The sequence below is a fragment of the Balaenoptera acutorostrata genome, chromosome 1 (assembly GCF_949987535.1).
Source record: "Balaenoptera acutorostrata chromosome 1, mBalAcu1.1, whole genome shotgun sequence".
Lineage (NCBI taxonomy): Eukaryota > Metazoa > Chordata > Mammalia > Artiodactyla > Balaenopteridae > Balaenoptera > Balaenoptera acutorostrata.
In genome coordinates, this window is record NC_080064.1 from 87,705,203 (window position 1) to 87,727,635 (window position 22,433).

A 22,433-nucleotide genomic window follows, 5' to 3' on the forward strand; every position below is an offset into this window, starting at 1 on the left:
TCGTGGCGCATTGGTTGGGAATCTGCCTGCCAGTGCAGGGGACGCGGGTTCGGGTTCGGGCCCTGGCCCGGGAGGATCCCACATGCTGCGGAGCGGCTGAGCCCCTGCGCCACAACTGCTGAGCAACCCCCGGTCGCCACAACTAGAGAAAGCCCGCACACAACAACGAAGACCCAGTGCAGCCAAAAATAAATACATAAAAATAAATTTATAAAAAAACAAAAAACAAAAAACAAAAAAACAACAAGGAACTTGCAGGATAAGTTTGGAGAGACCTTGTATAAGACCATTTTATGTACAAACATTCCTAGTGATTTTCAGTGAATGAATGAGCAATATACCCAAATGACAAGGTACCTATTGAATCTGAACAAACAACATATTTTCAAGATCATATGGAGTATTAATTGTACTATAATTTGAACTGTTCGTGCAACTTAAGTTCCATTCCACCCTCTGTATTTTAAAGGGGGAGTTGATAGTCTGTGTCAGAAAATGGCAAAGGGATATTATATCATCTATGGATACCAGTGCCCTGATCCTTGGAATGCTGTTTTGAGATAGAGCCTTAGATCTAGTCTGGGCTTAGCAGAAAGAGGGCTTGGATCTATCAGCACTGTCTTCCATTGGCACAAGGAGTGGGGAGGGCTGCAATAGTAACAGTCTTGCCATGCATTTGCTATCATGAAGGAGAATAAACTAAGGGATTCACTGATGATATGTCCTGGCAACTGTGAAGAAAGGCTAGGAAGAACAAAATGTAGTTTAGCTTGGAAAAGACTTGGGCTGATTCTTTTAACAACCTTTACGAAGAGTTGTTATGATCTAGGTGGATTAAATGTTTATAGTTTTGAAGGGCAAAAGTAGAACCACTAGGTTAAGAGTATGTGGAGATCAGTTTTAGGTCAATTTATGGAATAGTTTTCTAATTGAAGGTTCCAAAATGAAAGGGATTACTCAGCTAGGCCATAAATTTTGTCACTAAAAATGCTCTGGCACAAGCTGGATGACTAACTGTCCCAGAGGAGAAGAGGGTGTGACAGTTGCACTGTCCCTTCCCGCTATTAAGAGGGAAATGAAATTTTAGCATGCTAAACTTAATCACAGGAGCAATGGAAAGCCTTAATTAGGTGGTCCTACTCATCCCCTCAACTCATCCCTACAGTTTCATTCCCAAACTGAACTATGTTTCTCCATTCCCTAATTCTTATATTTCTCTTCCCACACCTGTTATCTTTTCCATCTGATTCTCTGCTAATGATGTGACGATTTCTTAGATATCTAGGATAAAATACTAGGTCTTACCTTCTGTTTATCCCTTTCACTCACTTTCCCTGCCCCCTGCATATCTGAAATGTCCCAGTTGTTTTTATCTTCTTGGTATCTCTAGAATTAGTGCCTTCTTCTCGTTCCCACTGCTCCAACCCCAAACCCCAAATGTGTTTACATTTGAGAACCATTAAAATAGCCACACAAGGTCTTCTTTCTTGTGATGTTTTGCCTGTAGTCTGTCCTGTGTGCTCACAGAAAACTGATGTTTCCAGAGCACCCAGCTCTGAACATAAAGAACATATTGTCACATTGTGTCATGGAAGGATCTTGGTGATGAGACTACACCGTGTTTCCCCTCACCTCTCTCTGGCGCGCGCGCCTTAGTACTCAAAGTATGTTCCATGAATCTATTGGATCACCTGGGAGCTTGTTAGAAATGCAGTTTCAGAATCCACTCCAGAACCAATGAATCAGAATCTGTATTTTAACAGGATTCCTCAGTGATTTATTTGCACCTTACAATATACTGTTGGGTCAACAAAACAAAATCCTTTCTGTTATTTACGGCCCGTTGTAAAGCGACTTCTCCCCTAAGAGCTTCTTCATTCTCCAGCTAGAATTAATTTCTTCCCACTCTGTGCTCCCCATAATACTGTTTTGAATCTCAGAATACTTAATACAATTTGCCTTATAAAGAGGTATTTGTTTCTCGTCTCTAAAATCTTAATTGCTTGTTTATCTCCAATAAATTAAACTCCTTGAAGGTAGAAGAGTAGGAACTCTAAATGTTAATGGAATAAAAACATTAATGAATGATATGGCCTGTGCCTTTTTTCATATATATGGACACAGTTATTGCAGTAATTTTCCAATCATCTGTTTTCAGTAAATTCAGTTTGTATTGTATTGGTCTTTCCAATCAGGTTACTAGACCAAATAGAATTTAAAACAAATTTGTCTTGACAAATGGTGAGTAAATATTATTGATGGATGACACAGAGCTATGTTAAGCGTCAATTCTGGACAAAAGCTCCTATTTAGATTTCATTAGAAGAAATAAACACAAATCATAAGAAAACCCAAGGGAATCATTTAGAAACCTTCTTACTTGGGAAAAATAAATCCTTTGAAGCCAATAGCACCTGTCTCAATCAGGGGGCTTGGTTGCAAGCAATGGAAATCAACTCTGGCAGGAAAGGAGTGAAATAGTAGCTCACAAAGCAGATTTGAAGGCTGGAAATGCAGATGCAGAAAGGGGCAGGCACTAGCAGAAACTATACCCGGTGTTATGGTTGGAAACAAGATTGGATGTTGTATAGCCAAAAGAAGAAAAAATCCATGAGAACCTATAGGAAGAAGAACTATAGAGTTCTTTTGTGCAGATGGCAGTATTTTATTTATTTGTTGGTCAGTGGCAATGGGGAAAATTATTACAAGTATTTAGGGAAAATAATGTTAAAAGACTTCAGATTTGAACTTAATAAAATATGTTCTGTTGGGTTTTGAAGGTGGAGTTTTATTTTCGCATTTTGGGGGTTCTGATAGGATGCTCTAGTATAACTCTGAGAGCCTGCTGGTTTTGCAAGTGGCTAGTGTGATCAAAAGGAAACACAGATTCAACAGTTATGCAGTTGTAATGTTCATATTTATTTTATTCATGTATTTTTTAATTGTATCCCACACTTTTCAAAGAGGATATTAGACTAAAAGTTAAAATAAACATTTTTACTCATGTTAAGAATATACTGGGCTTCCCTGGTGGCGCAGTGGTTGGGAATCTGCCTGCCGGTGCGGGGGACATGGGTTCGGGCCCTGGTCTGGGGGGATCCCGCATGCCGCGGAGCAACTGGGCCCGTGAGCCACAATTGCTGAGCCTGCGCGTCTGGAGCCTGTGCTCCGCAACAGGAGAGGCCGCGGTGGTGAGAGGCCCGCGCACCGCAATGAAGAGTGGCCCCCACTCGCCGCAACTAGAGAAAGCCCTCGCACAGAAACGAAGACCCAACACAGCCATAAATAAACATAATAAATAAATAATAAATTAAAAAAATTAAAATAAAGAATATACTTTAAAGTTGTCTCAATAAACAAATGAAGAGTTATGTGCTTGACAGTTTTGTCTATTTTAAACAGAATATTTGATTAACTCTGACACTTCATATATCCAATCATGCTTGATAATGCAGTGCTACTTATAGTATTAATAAAAAAGGATGTAGTTAGACAATCAAAATTATTAGCAAATACTGATATAAAAATCAGTAAAACACATCTGTGATAAAACAGAACAGAAGGTTAAATCAGTAGTTTCTAAAATTGAAACTGAAATAATTTTTTTTGACCTTGAGAAATGCTTTGGTATAACATACCCCTTTTTAATTGTTTTTAACTAACTTTATTGAGGTGTAATTATATACCACAAAATTCACCCATTTTGGGTAGATGATTTTTTGTAAGTAAATTTACTGAATTGTACAACCATCACTGTTAACCAGTTTTAGAACATTTTCATCTTCCACCCCAAATCCGTCATGCCATTTCCAGTTAATATCCATTCTTACTCCCAGCCTTAGACAACTACTAATCTACTATTTTCTGTCTTTATAAATTTGCCTTTTTAGGACACTTCATATAAATGGAATTGCAGTTTTTGTGTGTCTAGCTTCTTTCATTTAGCATAATATTTTATTTTTTTAAATCATTGTTCAAAAATTGTTGCTAGGGCTTCCCTGGTGGCGCAGTGGTTGAGAATCTGCCTGCCAATGCAAGGGACACGGGTTCGAGCCCCGGTCTGGGAAGATCCCATATGCCGTGGAGCAACTAGGCCCGTGAGCCACAATTACTGAGCCTGCGCGTCTGGAGCCTGTGCTCCGCAACAAGAGAGGCCATGATAGTGAGAGGCCCGCGCACCGCGATGAAGAGTGGCCCCCGCTTGCCACAACTAGAGAAAGCCCTCGCACAGAAACGAAGACCCAACACACCCATAAATAATAAATAAATAAATTTTAAAAAAGAAAGAGAGAGAAATTTAAACAAAAACTCCTAAAGAAACTCAACATTAAAAAAAATTTTTTTTTGATATAAGAAATAAAAATTTCATTTTAAAATGAAAAACAGAGATTACTCATTTACAATGAAACATTAGGAATAGAAATTCTGTTTACAGTTAAAATGGAAACCTTATTATGTGTGACCAAAGACAAAAGGTAAACTCTTGGTTTGTGAGTTTTCAGAATTGGGGGGAAAAAATTCCTATTTTATTCTTTTGTATTAACTCTGAGAAGGTTATGTGTGTGTATCTGGGTGCATGCATACATAATACATATGTACATATATACTTATATGTATTTAACCTGGTTGAAAGTTGAATGGTATTTTTTTGTTAGGTTTCACTAGATAATGCGGTAGTACAAACAGCCTCAAGATCTTAGTGGCTTACCTGCAATAAAGACTTCTTTCTCAGGTATGTACCGGTCAACTGTGACTGAACTGAGAGTCTGGTCCAGGCTTTGAGTCTGCTTCTTGTGTTTTCTTCATTTTGGGATCAAGATTAAAGGAGTGATGCGAATTGGGACGTGTCATTCCTGTGGCAGAGGGAAAAGAATATGAGCACTGGTGGACACAGGCAATGGCTTCCAAATCTTCTGCCCAGACACATGACACCATGCAAAGCAAGTCACTGGTCAAATTAACTGGGGTGGGAAACTTATTTTCCTTCCATAAGGAGGCACTGAAAGTTACCTGGTAACTGACCAGGAGGTGTATTCCTTTCATAGAAAGACAAGGGGTCATTGGGAACAATCATACCGGCTCCCACAGTGGTTTTGTGGCAAAATCATATGCAAATGGCATGTTGAACCTTTCTGAATAAGGAAAACTAATTTTTTTTCTATAGAGTGTTAAATACAAAAAAGAAAAATTTCCACCAGATGAGAAATTACCCAAGCATAATTGAGATAAATGGAAAGGCATTAGTCATGATTAATAACCTCTTATTGGTTAATGCTCGTGAATAGTCTGAGTAGGATCATACAGATCCTTAAATACCTCTAGCTGTGCAGCAGATATCTTACTTCGGATTTCAGGTGCAACGTTCATTTATCATGGAGTTCTCCCTTCCCTTTTTTCAAGACCTATAAGGTAAAAATGTGAATACTTAAAATTCTGCCACAGTAAATGTCAAAATGAGTTTCATTGGTTATATCTTCATCAAAGCCTGTGTTCTACCCATTTGCCTCCTTTCTGGTCTCCCAACATCCTAAGTCCTTTCCTGCCTTAGGCATTATTGGTTCCCCTGACTGGAATGCTCTTCCGTCAGTGTTTTTCATGGCTGGCTCCTTCCCACATCACCTCCTTAAAGACACCTTCCCTGACAGCTCTCTCAAAAGCATTCGTCTCACTTCCTGCCTTAACCACTTACTCCAGCAATTCACTCCACTTTATCTGGAATTTACTCCCCTGTTTATCAACACTCATTTATATCTGGACTTACCTTGTTTTTCTATACTTTTATCTGTTTATCATCTGTTACCCTCCCCCCTAACTATTGTGTAAGCTTCATGAGAGAAGGCACCATGCCAGCCAGTCTTGGCCACTGTTGTATCCCAGCCTAGTGCTTGATACATAGTTGACATTCAATGAACTTTTGTTAAATGAAATAAAGGTGCTATACTAGGTGCTTTTTGTGTGTGTGCATGGGTGGTGGTGATGGTAGTGGTGGCTGAGTCTTGGCTCTTCCAATTAAGAAAGAAGTGATTTGGGGAGAATTATTATTATCCCTATGGTACAAGCTTATTTATCTGTAAAATTCAGGTGATGATCATTGAGCTTTCTTTCATCAGATTGTTGAGAGCATTAAATGAAATAATGCAAGTGTATGGTGCTAAGGTGCAGTCCTTGGCACTTAGAAATGTTGGTAGCTGCTAACTGATCAGGGAGGTGGTTTCTTTGCCGAAGGTTGGAGCGGCTGTGGCAGTTTCTTAAAATAAGGCAACAAAATGAGGTTTTCTGCATCAGTTGACTCTTCCTTTCACAAATGATTTCTCTGTAGCGTGTAATGCAGTTTGATAGCATTTTACCCCCAGTAGAACTTCTTTCAAAGTTGGAGTGAGTCCTTTCAAACCCTCCTGCTGGTTCATCAACTAAGTATATCAGTTTATGTAATATTCTAAATCCTTTGTTGTCATTTCAACAATCTTCACAGCATTTTCACCAGGAGTAGATTCCATCTCAGGAAACCACTTCTTTGCTTCTCATCCATTCAAGTTTTATCATGAGACTGCAGCAATTCACTTCATCTTCACACTTCTTATTCCAGTTTTCTTGCTATTTCCACCACATTTGCATTTACTTCCTCCACTGAAGTCTTGAACCCCTCAAAGTCATCCATGAGGGTTGGAATCAGCTTCTTCCAAATTCCTGTGAATGTTGATATTTTCACCTCTTCCCATGAATCACAAATGTTCTCAGTGACATCTAGACTGGTGAAATCCTTCCAGAAGATTTTCAATTTCCTTTGCCCGGATCCATCAGAGAAATCACTGTCTATGGCAGCCATAGCCTTGTGAAATGTATTTCTTCAATAATAAGTCTTGAAAGTCCTTAATCCATGGGCTTCAGAATGGATGTTGTATTAGTAAGCATGAAAACATCAGTCTCACTGTATATCTCCATCAGAGCTCTTGGGTAACCAGGTGCATTGTCAATGAGCAGGAATATTTTGAAAGGAATTTTTTTTTTTTTTTCTGAGCAGTAGGTCTCAACAGTGGGCTTAAAATATTCAGTAAACCATGTTGTAGACAGATGTGCTGTCAGCCAGGCTTTGTTGTTCCATTTATAGAGCACAGGCAGGGTCAATTTAGCATAATTCTTAAGGGCCCTAAGATTTTCAGAATAGTAAATAAGCATTGACCTCAAAGTCACCAGCAGCATTAGCCACTAAGAAGAGCTTTGAAGCCAGATATTGACTTCTCCTCTCTAGCTATGAAAGTCTTAGATGGCATCTTCCAATATAAGGCTATTTCATCTTCATTGAAAATCTGTTGTTTAGTGTAGCAACCGTCATTAATGATCTTAGCTGGAGCTTCTGGATAGTTTGCTGCGGCTTCTACATGAGCAGTTGCTGCTTCACCTTGTACTTTTATGTTGTAGATATGGCTTTTTTCCTTAAATCTCGTAAACCAGCCTCTGCTAACTTCAGACTTTTCTTCTACAGCTTCCTCACCTCTCTCAGACTTCATAGAATTGAACAGAGTTAGAGCCTTGCTCTGCATTAGTTTTTGGCTTAAGGGAATGTTGTGACTGGTTTGATCTTCTATCCAGACCACTAACACTTTCTCCATATCAGCAATAAGGCTGTTTCACATTCCTATCATTTGTGTGTTCACTGGAGTAGCACTTTAAATTCCCTTCAAGAGCTTTTCGTTTGCATTCACAGCTTGGCTAACTGTTTGGCACACAAGACCTAGCTTTCAGCCTATCTTGACTTTTAGCATGCCTTCCTCATTAAGCTTAATCATTTCTAGCTTTTGATGTAAAGTGAGAGTCTTGAGACTTCCTTTCACTTGAACGCTTAGTGGCCATGGTAGGGTTATTACTTGGCCTAATTTCAATATTGTTGTATCTCAGGAAACAGCGAGGCTCAGGAAGAGGGAGAGAGATGGGGGAACAACCAGTAGGTGGAGCAGTCAGAACACAAACATTTATCAGGTTCACCATCTTCTATGGGCGTGGTTCGTGATGTCCCAAAACAATCACAGTGTAACATCAAAGATCACTGATCACAGATCACCATAACAAATATAGTAATAATGAAAAAGTTTGAAGTCATATTGCAAAAATTACCAAAATGTGACACAGAGACATGAAGTGAGTAAATGCTGTTGGAAAAATGGCACCTATAGACTTGTTCGATGCCAAGTTGCCACAAACCTTGTAAAAAACATGGTATCTGTGGAGTGCAATAAAGTGAAGCATGATAAAATGAGGTATGCCTGCATTCCCTGTGTGGCCCTCTCCCAGATTCTCTCTCTCTCCTGCTTAAAAGAAGATAATAATTTGAATTTTGTTTTTATCATTCATTTGGTTTTCATAAAAGTGATGGTCCTTAACTTAAAATGGTTTGACTTATGATATTTAGACTTTATGGTGCAAAAGCAATACACATTCAGTAGAAACCATACTTTGAATTGTGAATTTTGATCTGTTCTCGAGCAGTGGTAGATAAGCTTTCCTGGTGCTGGGCAGCAGCAGTGAGCCACAGCTCCCAGTCAGCCACGCGATCACGAGGGGAAGCAACCGATACGCTTGCCACCGTTCTGTACCCATACAACCATTTGTTTCTCACTTTCAGACAACATTCAATAAAGTACATGAGATATTCAACACTATATTGTAAAATTGGCTTTGTGTTAGATAATTTTGTCCAACTGTAGGCTAATGTAAGTGTTCTGATCACATTTAAGATAGTCTAGACTAAGCTATGATGTTTGGTAGGTTAGGTGTATTAAATAAATTTTTGACTTATGATATTTTCAATTTACAATGGGTTTATTGGGATGTAAACCCACTGTAAGTCAAGGGAGATCTGTATATGTATCTTGAAGCACTATTTGTTAAGGATTTATGTGAATTTGGACCTTGTATGTTTTAGGACTTTAAAAAATGATGTTGTCCTTTGTGAATTCTTCTCTGATTTGATCTTTTTTCTTCTAATATTTAGTTTGTGATATTTATCAATGGCCTTACATGAAGTTGTAATTGATTTTCATTGCTGTGTTTTATATATATATATATATATATATATATATAAAGCCTTGTATGCATATACCACAATTTATCTATCCATTCTTATGGGCTGCCTTGAATGCTTTTGTACTTCCTTAGGTTTTGTCCACTACATGACAATATTTTAACCATAGAAATTGATTTATTCTTGCTTTAGATTTCTATTTAATTTTGTGGGAAACTGAAAAGTGAATTCAGTGACAACTCCCAATACGTTTGACTTACTGGCAGTTAGGTGGTGGTCAAATGCTGGTTCCTCTACTTAATAGCAGTTAAGAGTTTGAACAAGTGGTTTAACCTATTTCCTCATTTGAAAACAAGAGGTAAAAGAGTACCTACTCAATAGTATTGCTAGCTGGTTTAAAAAAGGGAAAGAAATAGAACATACTCTATGGGGTTGTGGTAAGGTTTATATAACTCACGTCAAGGTTTCAAGGAGACAATGTATACCCCACATTTATTCATCTGTTTTTATCCTCTGTGATCCAAGGTGAGATACAACCTCTCTGATGTTACTGAATCTCAGAAAAGTAACGTGACTTGACCAGGTTCACACAGCTGTATATATATGTAAACTTGAATTAAGTTTAGCTCTGCCTAACTACAGAGACTTTTTCTTTTAATATACCAGGTTTTTTTTTTTTTTTCGGTCAGAGTGGAAAATTATGTCAAATAAAATTATGTGAAACATTTCTGTGGTCAGTATATAACTTCATAGTGCACAAAACCTGAACAAGTCCAAGTATATTCAAAGTAACACTGTTAGAAAATAGAAACAGAAAAATGAATAAATAGATTATGATATATGCATACAAGGGTATATATACTACATAGCACTGGAAATTATGTCAAACAAGATTATTGAGTGTTGTATGCCCCTTGATAGAACACGACATAGGCTGGCTTTTCCCCCAATCACATTTTCAACAGTGTTCCACAGAAGGCCTTTCTAATTTTTTATTATTATTATAAGCAGGCAGATTGGAAGGAGTTGTAAACCAAAACACAGCTGGTAAGTCTAAATTTAGGCCCATCAAGATGAGTGTCCCTCATAACAACATGATTTCTCAAACTCCTTCCACTTTAAGTTGCTTTTTACCAGATGTCTCTTGGTGTACATGTTTCTTGTACATCAGCAATTTTATTTGCATGGCCTTTTCATGCCAGTATTCTGATTTATCACACTTCTCACATTGATTTTTTTCCCTCTACTTGTAAAAAGAAAATAGCTGTTTGTGCACAGATGGTGGTTGCAATTTAGCATTATCAGAGTAATTCATGTTATATTCATGAGATGTTCCCGAGTAGCATCTTAGTGCTTCCTATGTTAAGGAAGGACACCTCTTAGAGAGGTCATATCTCACCTTTTAACCTGTTTCTTTTGGAGTTTATCTCCTGAGCACTCAAATATTGGCAAGTCATTGTTTGTTTTAAATTTCAGCTCTGTATTTTATTTATTTCAATAGTAGAACTTTGGAACCATCTAATAGCATTAAAAGTGGGAGGCAAAAAACATTTCTTAGAAATTACTGAAGTTGATTGTTAACCTGTAAAAAAATTTATGGAGCAAGGATGAAATATTTTAATTATAATTCCTTCCTTCCTTTCTATCCTTGTTTCCTTCCTTAAATATTTATTGTGTACCACTCTATACACAGAAATGCTGTTCATTGCTAGGGCTACCGTAGCGAAGTACCACAGACTAGGTGTCTCAAACAGCCAGAAATTTATTTTCTCACAGTTCTGGAAGCTAGAATCTGAAATTAAGGTGTCAGCAGGATTGGTTCCTTCTGAGGGCAGTGAGGGAAGGATCTGTTCCCAGTCTCTCCACTTGGCTTGTAGATGGCTGTCTTCTCCCTGTGTCTCATGTTTTCCCTCTATGAACGTCTATGTCCAAATTTCCCCTTTTTTATACAGATGCCAGTATATTGCATCAGGACCCACTCCAGTGACCTCATTTGAACTTGGTTACCTCTGTAAAGACCTTGTCACCAAATAAGGTCGCATTCTGAGGTACTGGTGTTGGGACCTCAGCATATGACTTTTGGGAGGACATGATTCAACCCAGAACAGATGCTTATAATAAACCAAAAATAAGAACAAGGAAAACTTACCCTTAATTTGTAAGTGACTTTGTCAATAAATTTCAGTATTATGCTAGCACAGTGCTAATGTCCATTCATTTCAGGAGAGTCACTTAAATGGTTTCTCTTAAAGTGAATGTGTTGGTTTGGAGTAAGGATAAAAGACAATGACTTCCTGCAACAATTTGGCTTACTTCTCTATTATACATATTCAAATCTCAGCCTGAAACCATCCCAAGATTTTTTGGTGCGTGCCTGTGTGAGTGTGTGTTTTCACTATGCTAGCTATAAGAGAGGTATTCAATGTTATTTAAGAAGTGGAGATTTACCATGCAAATAATTTCCCTTCTGCTTTAATCTCTTGAAGAAAAAAAATGAAAAGATGTATTTCCATTGTGTGAAATATCATAGGATAATGGATGTATAGCCAAATGCTAAGAATGAATGAATGTAAAAATAAGGTTGAGGACGGGGAGAAAGACAGAGAGAACTAGCAGGAGAAAGAGGCATGCGTTATTGTGGAGGTAAGAACTTTGTTTGGAAAGAACAAATTTTAACGATCCATTTCTCCTGCAAAGTATCAACCACAAAAAGTTAAATGAAGTTCTTTTTGGTCAGTTACTTCTTTGGATCTTCTCAAACACTTATTTTCTTTACTTATTCGTGTCCAAATGTCAATCTTTTAAGTATTGTCAGTATATTTTCTTTCCTTTTTTTGAAGCGAATATAAAACTCTTTGGATAGTCACTTTTATTGAGGTTTTAAGAATGTTTTAGAGTGATTCATAGTAATTTACATCCTTCTACTGAAATCTTGGATGTTGCTAAATTTCAGCCTGTAATTTTCTTCCTTTGCTAGATATTGAAGCATATTTTTATGACACCACACTACACTCATTGGAATTGTGAGCCTTTATAAATTCAGGCAGATCTTTTCCACTCTACAAAAGGATGCATTTTAAGCAGAAGAAATAGAATGCTAAATTATGTAGTAGGTAAAGGAAGTGGGTTGTGGTGGGTTAAGAGGGTGACTACAAAGAACGCCAAAGCACATGGTTGTATGCACTGTCAGTGAAATTTAAAGCACATTTGCCCATCAACTTAAAAAACTACTGTTTATATGAAACGATAATTGAGAGAGATTTTTGTACTTGCTGATTGCACATTTATTTGAAACCTCTAAATTCTGTTTTTAATGGCTGCTTAGTATTCCATTGTGTTAGCATCCCATAATTTATTTTGACAATCCCATTTTCATGTGATTCCGGACATATTTTTAAATTTCCTATTTAACTATACAACTTTGAATTAAGAAAAAAAACACAAATAATCAAATATGTAATCCAAGGTCTTCTGCCAAAATGGCCCTAGACAGCTCTTTTCACTTACTGGGTTTTTTTTACAGTAGTTTTTTCAGTAGTTTTTACTGTTTTTTTTTTTTTTTTTTTTACAGTAGTTCTTACTGTTTCTGAACACGTTAGATACAGTGTTGACTCTAAACAATTAAAAATCTTTTTTCAAAATGATACACGTTTATTTTAGAATATTTGGAAATACAGCCACTCAGATAGGAAAATATTAAACTCAACAGCAATCCCAACACCTGGAATAACTTCTGTTAACTGTTTGGTATAGCTTCTAAGTTCATGAGTGCACACATATCATGAGTGCGCTATTTCTTACTTTTTCTCTCCTACCCTCTGGCCCCCCTCTGTCATACACACACATAAATAAATGTACATGCATTAGAATCTAGTTGAATACAAATTTTATAAGCTAATATTTTCTCTTAATACCATACTGTGAATCTTTTTCCAAGTTACTATATATTCTTCTAATATATTAATCACTTTATTATATTCTAGTATATGGATAGACTTTATTGTATCCTATTGTAGGTATATACCATAATTTGTTTCACTAAACTTTTGTTGCAAGACATTTATTGTCTCCATGTTTTTGTGTGTCTGGTCAACTCAGCTGTAATTTGTCCTCTATTCCTTGGTCTAAATCATGCCTAATATACATATATTTTCTAGCATTTATATCTTGTTTTCTAAATACCAGTCTCCTCTAAAAGAAACCAGAGCTCCTTGAAGAAATGTCTGATTCCATAACTGGGGCAGGGAAAATATAACGTAAATCTGAAACATCTTGCTATGCCAGAAAATAAAGTGCTCAAGGAATAATGAAGACATATCAAAAACACACAGATGCCAGCTTTAAGGAGCTCCTACTAGGCAAATTTTGGACACTTAGAACATCAAAATAAATTATATTAATGGATTATAACCCATTGAGTAAAATAGGACTCTGAGTCTATACTCATATAATTAATTGGCTTAAATAAATACTCTTCATCCTCCTTAGTAGGAAACCTACTGATAATATGAAAATTGAAAAATTAAAAAAAAAAAGAATATATATATTATTTTGAAATAAGGAAGGTAACAAGGAACAAAAATAGCTAATAGAGTCCTGAATTTGCTTCTGAGGAGCATGAACTGGTAATAGCAATAGTGGAGCACGTGATGCTGCTTTTTTATTTTTAATTTGTTTCGTTTTATTTTAAGCCTTGTTGGATGATTTGACTTTTGAAAACTATAAATATACTTTTTATTTTGAAATAATTGCAAACTTGGAGAAGAGTTGCAAGAATACCACAAAGAATCTAGATTTCCCAGTTATTACCATTTCACAACATTTGTTTTCTCTGTGTGTGTGCAAGTTGAGTAAATTAGAGACATGTTTTATTACTCCTAATTAAATCTGTGTATATTTTTTGAAAACAAGGACACTGTCCTACATAATCACAGTATAAGTATGCAAATCAGGAAATTAACATTGACATAATACTATATTCTTTCTAATCCACAGACCCTTTCACAATTTTCAGTTATCCCAATAATATCATTTAGAGAGAAAAAACAAAGGTTCTTCTCCTTTGGAACAGAATTCAATGCCAGATCATATGTTGCTTTGGCTCTTGTGTCTCTTTGGTCTTCATCAGTCTGGAACAGTTCCTCATCTTCCTTTTCCATCATGGTATTGGCATTTTTGAAACTGTTTTATAGGCAATGTCTCCTCCCCTCAAACATATACATATGTTTTTCCCCCTATTATCTTAATATAACTATATCACCATTTTTAGTTAAATTCAGTATTAAGAACAATTTATTTTTATTCACAGTCAAGCCATGTAATGAACTACATCTTTCATTCTTGTACCTTTTGTTTTCTTTAGAGTTCATCATTCATTCATTCCTTTATTTTAGGCCCTCCCTTTCTCCCTCTCTTGTTTTCTCTGCCTCTTGGCTTTTTTGCACCAATTCATCTACCAAATCTAACATAGCATGCTTCCTTTCATTATGCTTAAATGTATCAGGTATTCTGTCAGCCTCCCTCCCTCCCCACTTCCCTCCTCCCTTCCTTCCTTTCTCCCTCCCTCATTCTCTTTCCCTTTTTCCTTTGCTCTTTCTCTTTCCTTCCTCCCTCTCTTCCTTTATTCTTTCCTTCTTCATCTCCTTGCCCCCCAGAGTCTTTCTGCTCTAGTCTGTATAGGTTGTTCTCTAAGTCTGTTGCAAAGCTGTCAACCTGGAACATTCTTCCACTGTCATCCAAGGAATTTCCTTTAGTTCTCTGCTATGTTGAATCTCTTACTTTCAGATCATATTTCTTCTTTCTTGGCATATGCCCTTATTTTGGAAAAATGAAGCGTCTTCCAAAGAATGTGTAAGAATGGGTACATGGAAAGTCAGTTTTTGAAATCTTTCCTATCTGAAATGGCTTCATTCTACCTGTATACTTGAATGACAGTTTGGCTATGTATAATTCTAGGTAGGAAATATTTTCCTCTAAAAATTTTGAAGATAATATTTTATTATCATCTAGTTTCCAGTGTTACCACTGAGAAATCTGAAGCCATTCCTATTGTATTTTGCCTGTTTATAGTCTCTCTGGAAGCTTTTAGGAATTTAAAATCCCTACTGTTATGAAATGGCACGGTGATAGATGCTTGTAGGGGTACTACCCACCCCACTACTGTCCTGTTCATTTTGAGGAGGCCTGCTAGGCCCTGTCAACCTGGAAATACTTCAATTCAGAGGACATTTTCCTTCTTCATTTTCTGGAATTCTGTTCATTCAGGTACTATCTACCTGGATCCTTAAATTTTTAAAAATACTTCTCTCTCCTTTTCCATCCCATGTTCTTTTGGTTCAGCTTAGTTCTCAAGTTAAATCTTTTGAACTTCCTGTTGAGTTTTTATCCTTCCATCATACTTCAACTTTCATGAGCCTCCTTTTTCATTGGTTTTCCTGTTGTTCTCTGAATTTTTTTGAAAAATAACACCTGTTTTATTCATGAATTTGATATCATTCTTATCACTAATGATTTCACCTATTTTTAAAGCATTATATTCTCTATTCTGTCTGCTTCCTGTATTCTCTTTGTTTATTTGTGACTCTTTCACATCAGAGGCTTTCCACACGTTGAGATGTTCGGTAGTTCCCGCACCAGGTACTGACATTCAACATCTTGCTGCCCACGTTCTTGGGGCCAAATGAGGGGAAAGGGCTGGATATCTTTTCATCTAGTATGTAGGACTTTCCCTTGATAACTGTATTTCCATAGGGCCTCTCTCTCCCTCCATCCTGCCTGGTGCCCTTGAGTTCAGAGACACTCCAGAAAGCAAATTTCCAGGTTTTTTGCAAAATTGAGGAAGAAAAGTCACCTGATTGCATGGGGTAGGTGAGGGAATCTGAGGTACTAACTCCTTTTTTGTTTTATGAGCTTTTTAACCAGTCCTCCGGTTTAACTCTTCCAGCATTCTATGTCCACAGGTTTCTGACACCTCTAACTCTTGAGTGTCTCTGTGATCCTGTGTCATAAATGTGCCTTCTTTTTCCTGGTCTGCCATTCTCTCCTATGTTTACTTTAGCTCTTTCTGCACTGCTTTTCAGTTACCACTCAACCATCAGATTTCCAGTTTCCAAAAAAGTAGTTAACTTTGTTTGCTTAGTATCTTCTTTTTACCTTGAGGGTTTATGGCTTTTTATGACTTTTTGTCTTGTTTTGTCTTTGTTTCTTTACTGTCATTTTTAAAGTGGGATTTTGAGATGAAGCAGAGATAAAAATACATGTTCCACATACCTTATTTAAGCAGGAGTCCAGTTATCCTTTTTGTTCTTGACATATTTGATTAGTATTTGTCATGCCTAAGAAAAAGAGGATTTTAACTTTTTTTTCCCTATAGATATTAATTTTTGATTGTTTTATTCCTAGGATGCCTCATTGATGGACATGAATTCCTTCAGCCCTATGATGCCAACATCTCCTTTATCAATGATAAACCAAGTCAAGTTTGAAGATGAGCCAGATTTGAAAGATCTTTTCATTACAGTTGATGAACCTGAAAGCCATGTTACTACAATTGAAACGTTCATTACTTATAGGATTATTACTAAGGTAAGTATTCAATGAACATTTTCTTGAATATAGTTGCTTCTTTGAACTTTTGGAACTGCTTCTTGTTCACTTTGACTCTCAACTTAGAGAATCTTAACTGAATTGTTCACTTTGACACTCAACTTAGAGAATCTTAACTGAATTGACTTCTAGTTTTTCAGCCATTTTGAGTAAGACATTGCATCTTATCTATCCTTCACTTGTTCTGTATGAATTCAATTTAACCTGAGTACCAGTCACTTGTATTTTAGCAGTTGTGCTTCTTAAAATAGGAATATTTTAGGTTTTTAGTTTAAAAATTATAAAGAAATATATTTGGAAAAGAAGAGCCTCAGTTTGCTAATAAAGAAAACAACTAATTAAAAACATGATACAGTAATTTGTGTTCACATTTCTTCTGAAGATTCCAAAAAAATAATTTCATTTGTTTTCCAAATAAGAGCAAATGGCCACTTTATCTTATATCAATATATGAGATACTGTTAATTGTTTAATGATGCAAGGACAGATCTAGAATCCGAGTCTCCTGACTCCTAGGACAAGGCTCTGCAAAAAGACAGTTTACTCTGAAAAAGTAAAAAAAAAACAAATAGTATAATCTTTTTTTAAAGTCCTTTGTGTAATAGCAGCCTTCAAGAATTCTATTTATAAGTTATAATATTTTGTTTATGAAGCCTCACTCTACATCTCTTGTAGTGCATCTCTTTTGTAGCTGCAAAGTTTTTGGACCCTGTGCATATAATCACTTCTTCCAGTGCAGCCTCCACACTGCTGCTAATTATGTTGCATAAAGATGTATATATCAGATCTCTTTACTCAAATTCTTAAGATCCTTCCTTGGCTCCTCACTTCCTACAGAACAAAGTGCAGACTCCTTTGTATGATATATAGACAACTTCTCAGTCTGGGGCCAGCATACCATATATGACTCACCTCTTACTCCTGACTTTTAATAGCCCTGCTCTACACTTGCATAGAACTACCTCTTTTATCTGAATATTCTAGGCTATTTCTTGCTCTCATGACTTTGCATATGCTTTTTCTTCTGTCTGGTATGCCCTTCCCGCTTTCAGACAGAAGAGTTACTGTTTGTTTTTCAAGATACAATTCAAAATGATGCCCACCACCTCTGCCCCACAAGCTGAGTCCTCTTTCTTCTGTTTGCTCACAGTGTTCTAACTGAACTCTTAAAGAATATAAGATACCACAGTCAGTGTAGCAAAGAAATCAAAAGGCTATATTTAGTCCTTCTAAGCCTCAGGGTTTTTTTTGTTTTTTAATTTATAAGACTGAAATGATAATAGAACCTGGTTCTGTAGAGTTGCTGTAAGAATTAAGCTAGGGTAACTAATCAATGCAAAACACTTAGCAAAGTGCCTAACATATAATAAGTATTCAGTAATTGTCACCTACCTGTGTGTAGGTCATTAGCTGTGTGTTTATTTGTATTTATTCCCAATGAGTCTGTGAGCTTCTCAAGGAAGGTAAATGTATCTTAAGTTATCCATAATTCTAAACAAAATCCTTGGGATATAGCAAGTTAGCAATTTAACCTTTTCGGTGAGTCAGTGAGTAAAGAAATTTATAGTATCATAGTCATATCAAGAGGCTGTAGAGCAAGAGAGCATGGAGTTGAATCTTGATCGCCCCCCTTCCTTGCTATTTAATTAACCTCTCTATACTTAGTTTCCTCATTTGTAAATAAGATAACAGTACTAACCTCGTACGGTCTTTGTGAATATTTAGTGTGTTAATACAGACACATTGCTAAGAATAGAGCCAGATTTCTCCTATTACTACTGTTATGATTATAATCATCCATTTTCATTACCCTTTCTAGCAAAGATTTTGTGAAACTGAATTATTTTCCCCTCATTTGTTTCTTTCAGAAAGACACTTTATAAGCCACCCTATGGACTTCATTCTAATCATAGACATACAGTTCTTATGAGTTATCCATATTACATCATATTTTAAATGTACTGCTCTTGTAGTAGTAGTAGTAATAGTGATAGTGATAATATTATAGTGTGTTAAACTAACTTTTATTGTGGGACTAATTTGTGCCAGGCAATGTTCTAACCACTTTATATGTTTTAACTCATCTGAAGCTCACAATAATCCTGGATCTTATGATTTACCCTCATTTTGTGAATGAGCCCACTGAAACTCAAAACTTGCCAAAGGTTATAAAACACAGTCATTAGCTGAGCTAAGATTTAAATCTAGACAGTTTGCTTTACTTCCTTACTATATAGATTTTCATTATACTTTTGTGCATCTGTATACGATTATGGCAAACTATCTTTTGGCTTAACTTTTGTAAACTAAGTCCCTTTATTCTACATCTGATTACTTTTACTGCATCCTAGTATATAGACTATACCTATATATACTAAAATATGCATTGCAGAACAAATTTATAAACATTTAGTAGATGTATATTGTGTTATCAAACATAATATTTTCTTTGTTATTCACTTATTATCACTTATTCATTTACTCATATATTCAATAAATTTCTGTTGAGTGCCACTTATGTCCCAAGCACCAGACTGGTATGTTGAGACTACACCAGCAATCAAGACAGACATACCCCCTGCCTTCCTGGAGTTTTCAGTATAGGGGGGTGATGGATCTTAAATAGTTATATATTTAATTAATTAATTATAGTTATAAATACCGTGACAGAAAAATACAGAATTTTATGAGCGTGGGTACTCCATCAAATTAGGGGGTTCAAAGATGGCTACCCTGGGAAAGTTTTAGTTTTATAAAAATTTATGGACTTCCCTTGTGGTGCAGTGGTTAAGAATCTGCCTGCCAATACAGGGGACGTGGGTTCGAGCCCTGGTCCAGGAAGATCCCACATGCTGCAGAGCAGCTAAGTCCGTGAGCCACAACTACTAAGCCTGTGCTCTAGAGCCCACGGGCCACAACTACGGAGCCCGTGTGCCATGAGTACTGAGGCCCGTGCACCTAGAGGCCATGGTCCACAAGAGAAGCCACGGCAATGAGAAACCTGCGCACTGCAGCAAAGAGTAGCCCCCGCTCGCCGCAACTAGAGAAAGCCCGTGCGCAACAATGAAGATCCAATGCAGCCAAACATAAATAAATAAATAAATAAATTTTTTTTTTAAAAATTTACATTCATGGACACCAAGATTATAAGGATAAATGCAGGAGGAGCTTCAAGATGGCGGAGGAGTAAAACGTGCAGATCACCTTCCTCCCCACAAATACATCAGAAATACATCTACATGTGGAACAACTCCTACAGAACACCTACTGAACGCTGGCAGAAGACCTCAGACCTCCCAAAAGGCAAGAAACTCCCCACGTACCTGGGTAGGGCAAAAGTAAAAAGAAAAAACAGAGACAAAAGAATAGGGACAGGACCTGCACCAGTGGGAGGGAGCTGTGAAGGAGGAAAGCTTTCCACACACTAGGAAGGCCCTTCGTGGGCAGAGACAGGGGGTGGCAGGGGGGGAAGCTTCGGAGCCATGGAGGACAGCGCAGCAGCAGGGAGGCAGAGGGCAAAGCGGAGAGATTCCCACACAGAGGATTGGTGCTAACCAGCACTCACTAGCCTCAGAGGCTTGTCTGCTCACCCGCCGGGACAGATGGGGGCTGGGAGCTGAGGCTTGGGCTTCTGAAGTCAGATCCCAGGGAGAGGACTGGGGTTGGCTGCGTGAACACAGCCTGAAGGGAGCTACTGCGCCACAGCTAGCCGGGAGGGAGTCCGGGAAAAAGTCTGGAGCTGCTGAAGAGGCAAGAGACTTTTCCTTGCCTCTTTGTTTCCTGGTGCACGAGGAGAGGGAATTAAGAGCACCGCCTAAACGAGCCCCAGAGATGGGCGCGAGCTGCGGCTATCAGCGCGGACCCCAGAGACAGGCAAGAGACGCTAAGGCTGCTGCTGCAGCCACCAAGAAGCCTGTGTGCAAGCACAGGTCACTATCCACAACTCCCCTCCCGGGAGCCTGTGCAGCCCGCCACCGCCAGGGTCCCATGACCCAGGGACAACTTCCCCGGGAGAACACATGGCACCTCAGGCTGTTGTAATGTCACACTGGCCTCTGCCGCTGCAGGCTCGCCCCACACTCCGTACCCCTCCCTCCCCCTGGCCTGAGTGAGCCAGAACCCCCGAATCAGCTGCTCCTTTAACCCTGTCCTGTCTGAGCGAAGAACAGATGCCCTCAGGCGACCTACACACAGAGGCGGGGCCAAATCCAAAGCTGAACCCCAGGAGCTGTGCGAACAAAGAAGAGAAAGGGAAATCTCTCCCAGCAGCCTCAGGAGCAGTGGATTAAATCTCCACAATCAACTTGATGTACCCTGCATCTGTGGAATACCTGAATAGACAACGAATCATCCCAAATTGAGGAGGTGGACTTTGGGATCAACGATATATATATATTTTTTTTACCTTCTTCTCTTTTTGTGAGTGTGTATGTATATGTTTTTGTATGTGATTTTGTCTGTATAGCTTTGCTTTTACCATTTGTCCTAGGATTCTGTCTGTCCGTTTTTTTTTTTGTTTGTTTTTTTTAGTATAGTTTTTAGCACCTGTTATCATTGGTAGATTTTTTTTTTTGGTTTGGTTGCTCTCGTCTTTCTTTTTTTTATTAAAAATTTTTTAAAAATTATTCTTTATTTTAATAACTTTATTTTATTTTATTTTATTTCATTTTATCTTCTTTTTTCTTTCTTTTTTTTTTTCTCCCTTTTATTCTGAGCCGTGTGGATGACAGGCTCTTGGTGCTCCAGCCAGGCGTCAGGGCTGTGACTCTGAGGTGGGAGAGACAAGTTCAGGACATTGGTCCACAAGAGACCTCCCAGCTCCACATAACATCAAATGGTGAAAATCTCCCAGAGATCTCCATATCAACATCAAAACCCAGCTCCACTCAACGACCAGCAGGCTACAGTGCTGGGCACCCTATGCCAAACAACTAGCAAGACAGGAACACAACCCCACCCATTAGCAGAGAGGCTGCCTAAAATCATAAGGCCACAGACACCCCAAAACACACCATCAGACGTGGACCTGCCCACCAGAAAGAGAAGATCCAGCCTCATCCACCAGAACACAGGCACTAGTCCCCACCACCAGGAAGCCTACACAACCCACTGAACCAACCTTAGCCACTAGGGGCAGACACCAAAAACAACGGGAACTGCGAACCTGCAGCCTGTGAAAAGGAGACCCCAAACACAGTAAGTTAAGCAAAATGAGAAGACAGAGAAACACACAGATGAAGGAGCAAGGCAAAAACGCAGCAGACCTAACAAATGAACAGGAAATAGGCAGTCTACCTGAAAAAGAATTCAGAATAATGATAGTAAAGATGATCCAAAATCTTGGAAATAGAATGGAGAAAATACAAGAAACGTTTAACAAGGACCTAGAAGAACTAAAGAGCAAACAAACAGTATGAACAACACAATAAATGAAATTAAAAATTCTCTAGAAGGGATCAATAGCAGAATAACTGAGGCAGAGGAAAGGATAAGTGACCTGGAAGATAAAATAGTGGAAATAACTACTGCAGAGCAGAATAAAGAAAAAAGAATGAAAAGAATTGAGGACAGTCTCAGAGACCTCTGGGACAACATTAAACACACCAACATTTGAATTATAGGGGTCCCAGAATAAGAAGAGAAAAAGAAGGGGACTGAGAAAATATTTGAAGAGATTATAGTTGAAAACTTCCCTAATATGGTAAAGGAAATAGTTAATCACGTCCAGGAAGCACAGAAAATCCCATAGAGGATAAATCCAAGGAGAAACACGCCAAGACACATATTAATCAAACTATCAAAAATTAAA

General features: G+C 37.8%; 1 protein-coding gene across 5 annotated transcripts in view; it reads left to right on the forward strand.

Annotated features, from left to right (window-relative positions):
• SNX7 (sorting nexin 7) overlaps positions 1-22,433 on the forward strand; it is a 98,703-nt gene that overhangs the window by 8,649 nt on the left and 67,621 nt on the right. For all 5 annotated transcript variants that reach the window (XM_057526228.1, XM_007169548.2, XM_007169546.2 and 2 more), the window contains exon 2: positions 16,421-16,603. In XM_057526228.1, the coding sequence (XP_057382211.1) occupies positions 16,421-16,603 (183 nt within the window). The remainder of the gene's footprint in view (positions 1-16,420; positions 16,604-22,433) is intronic.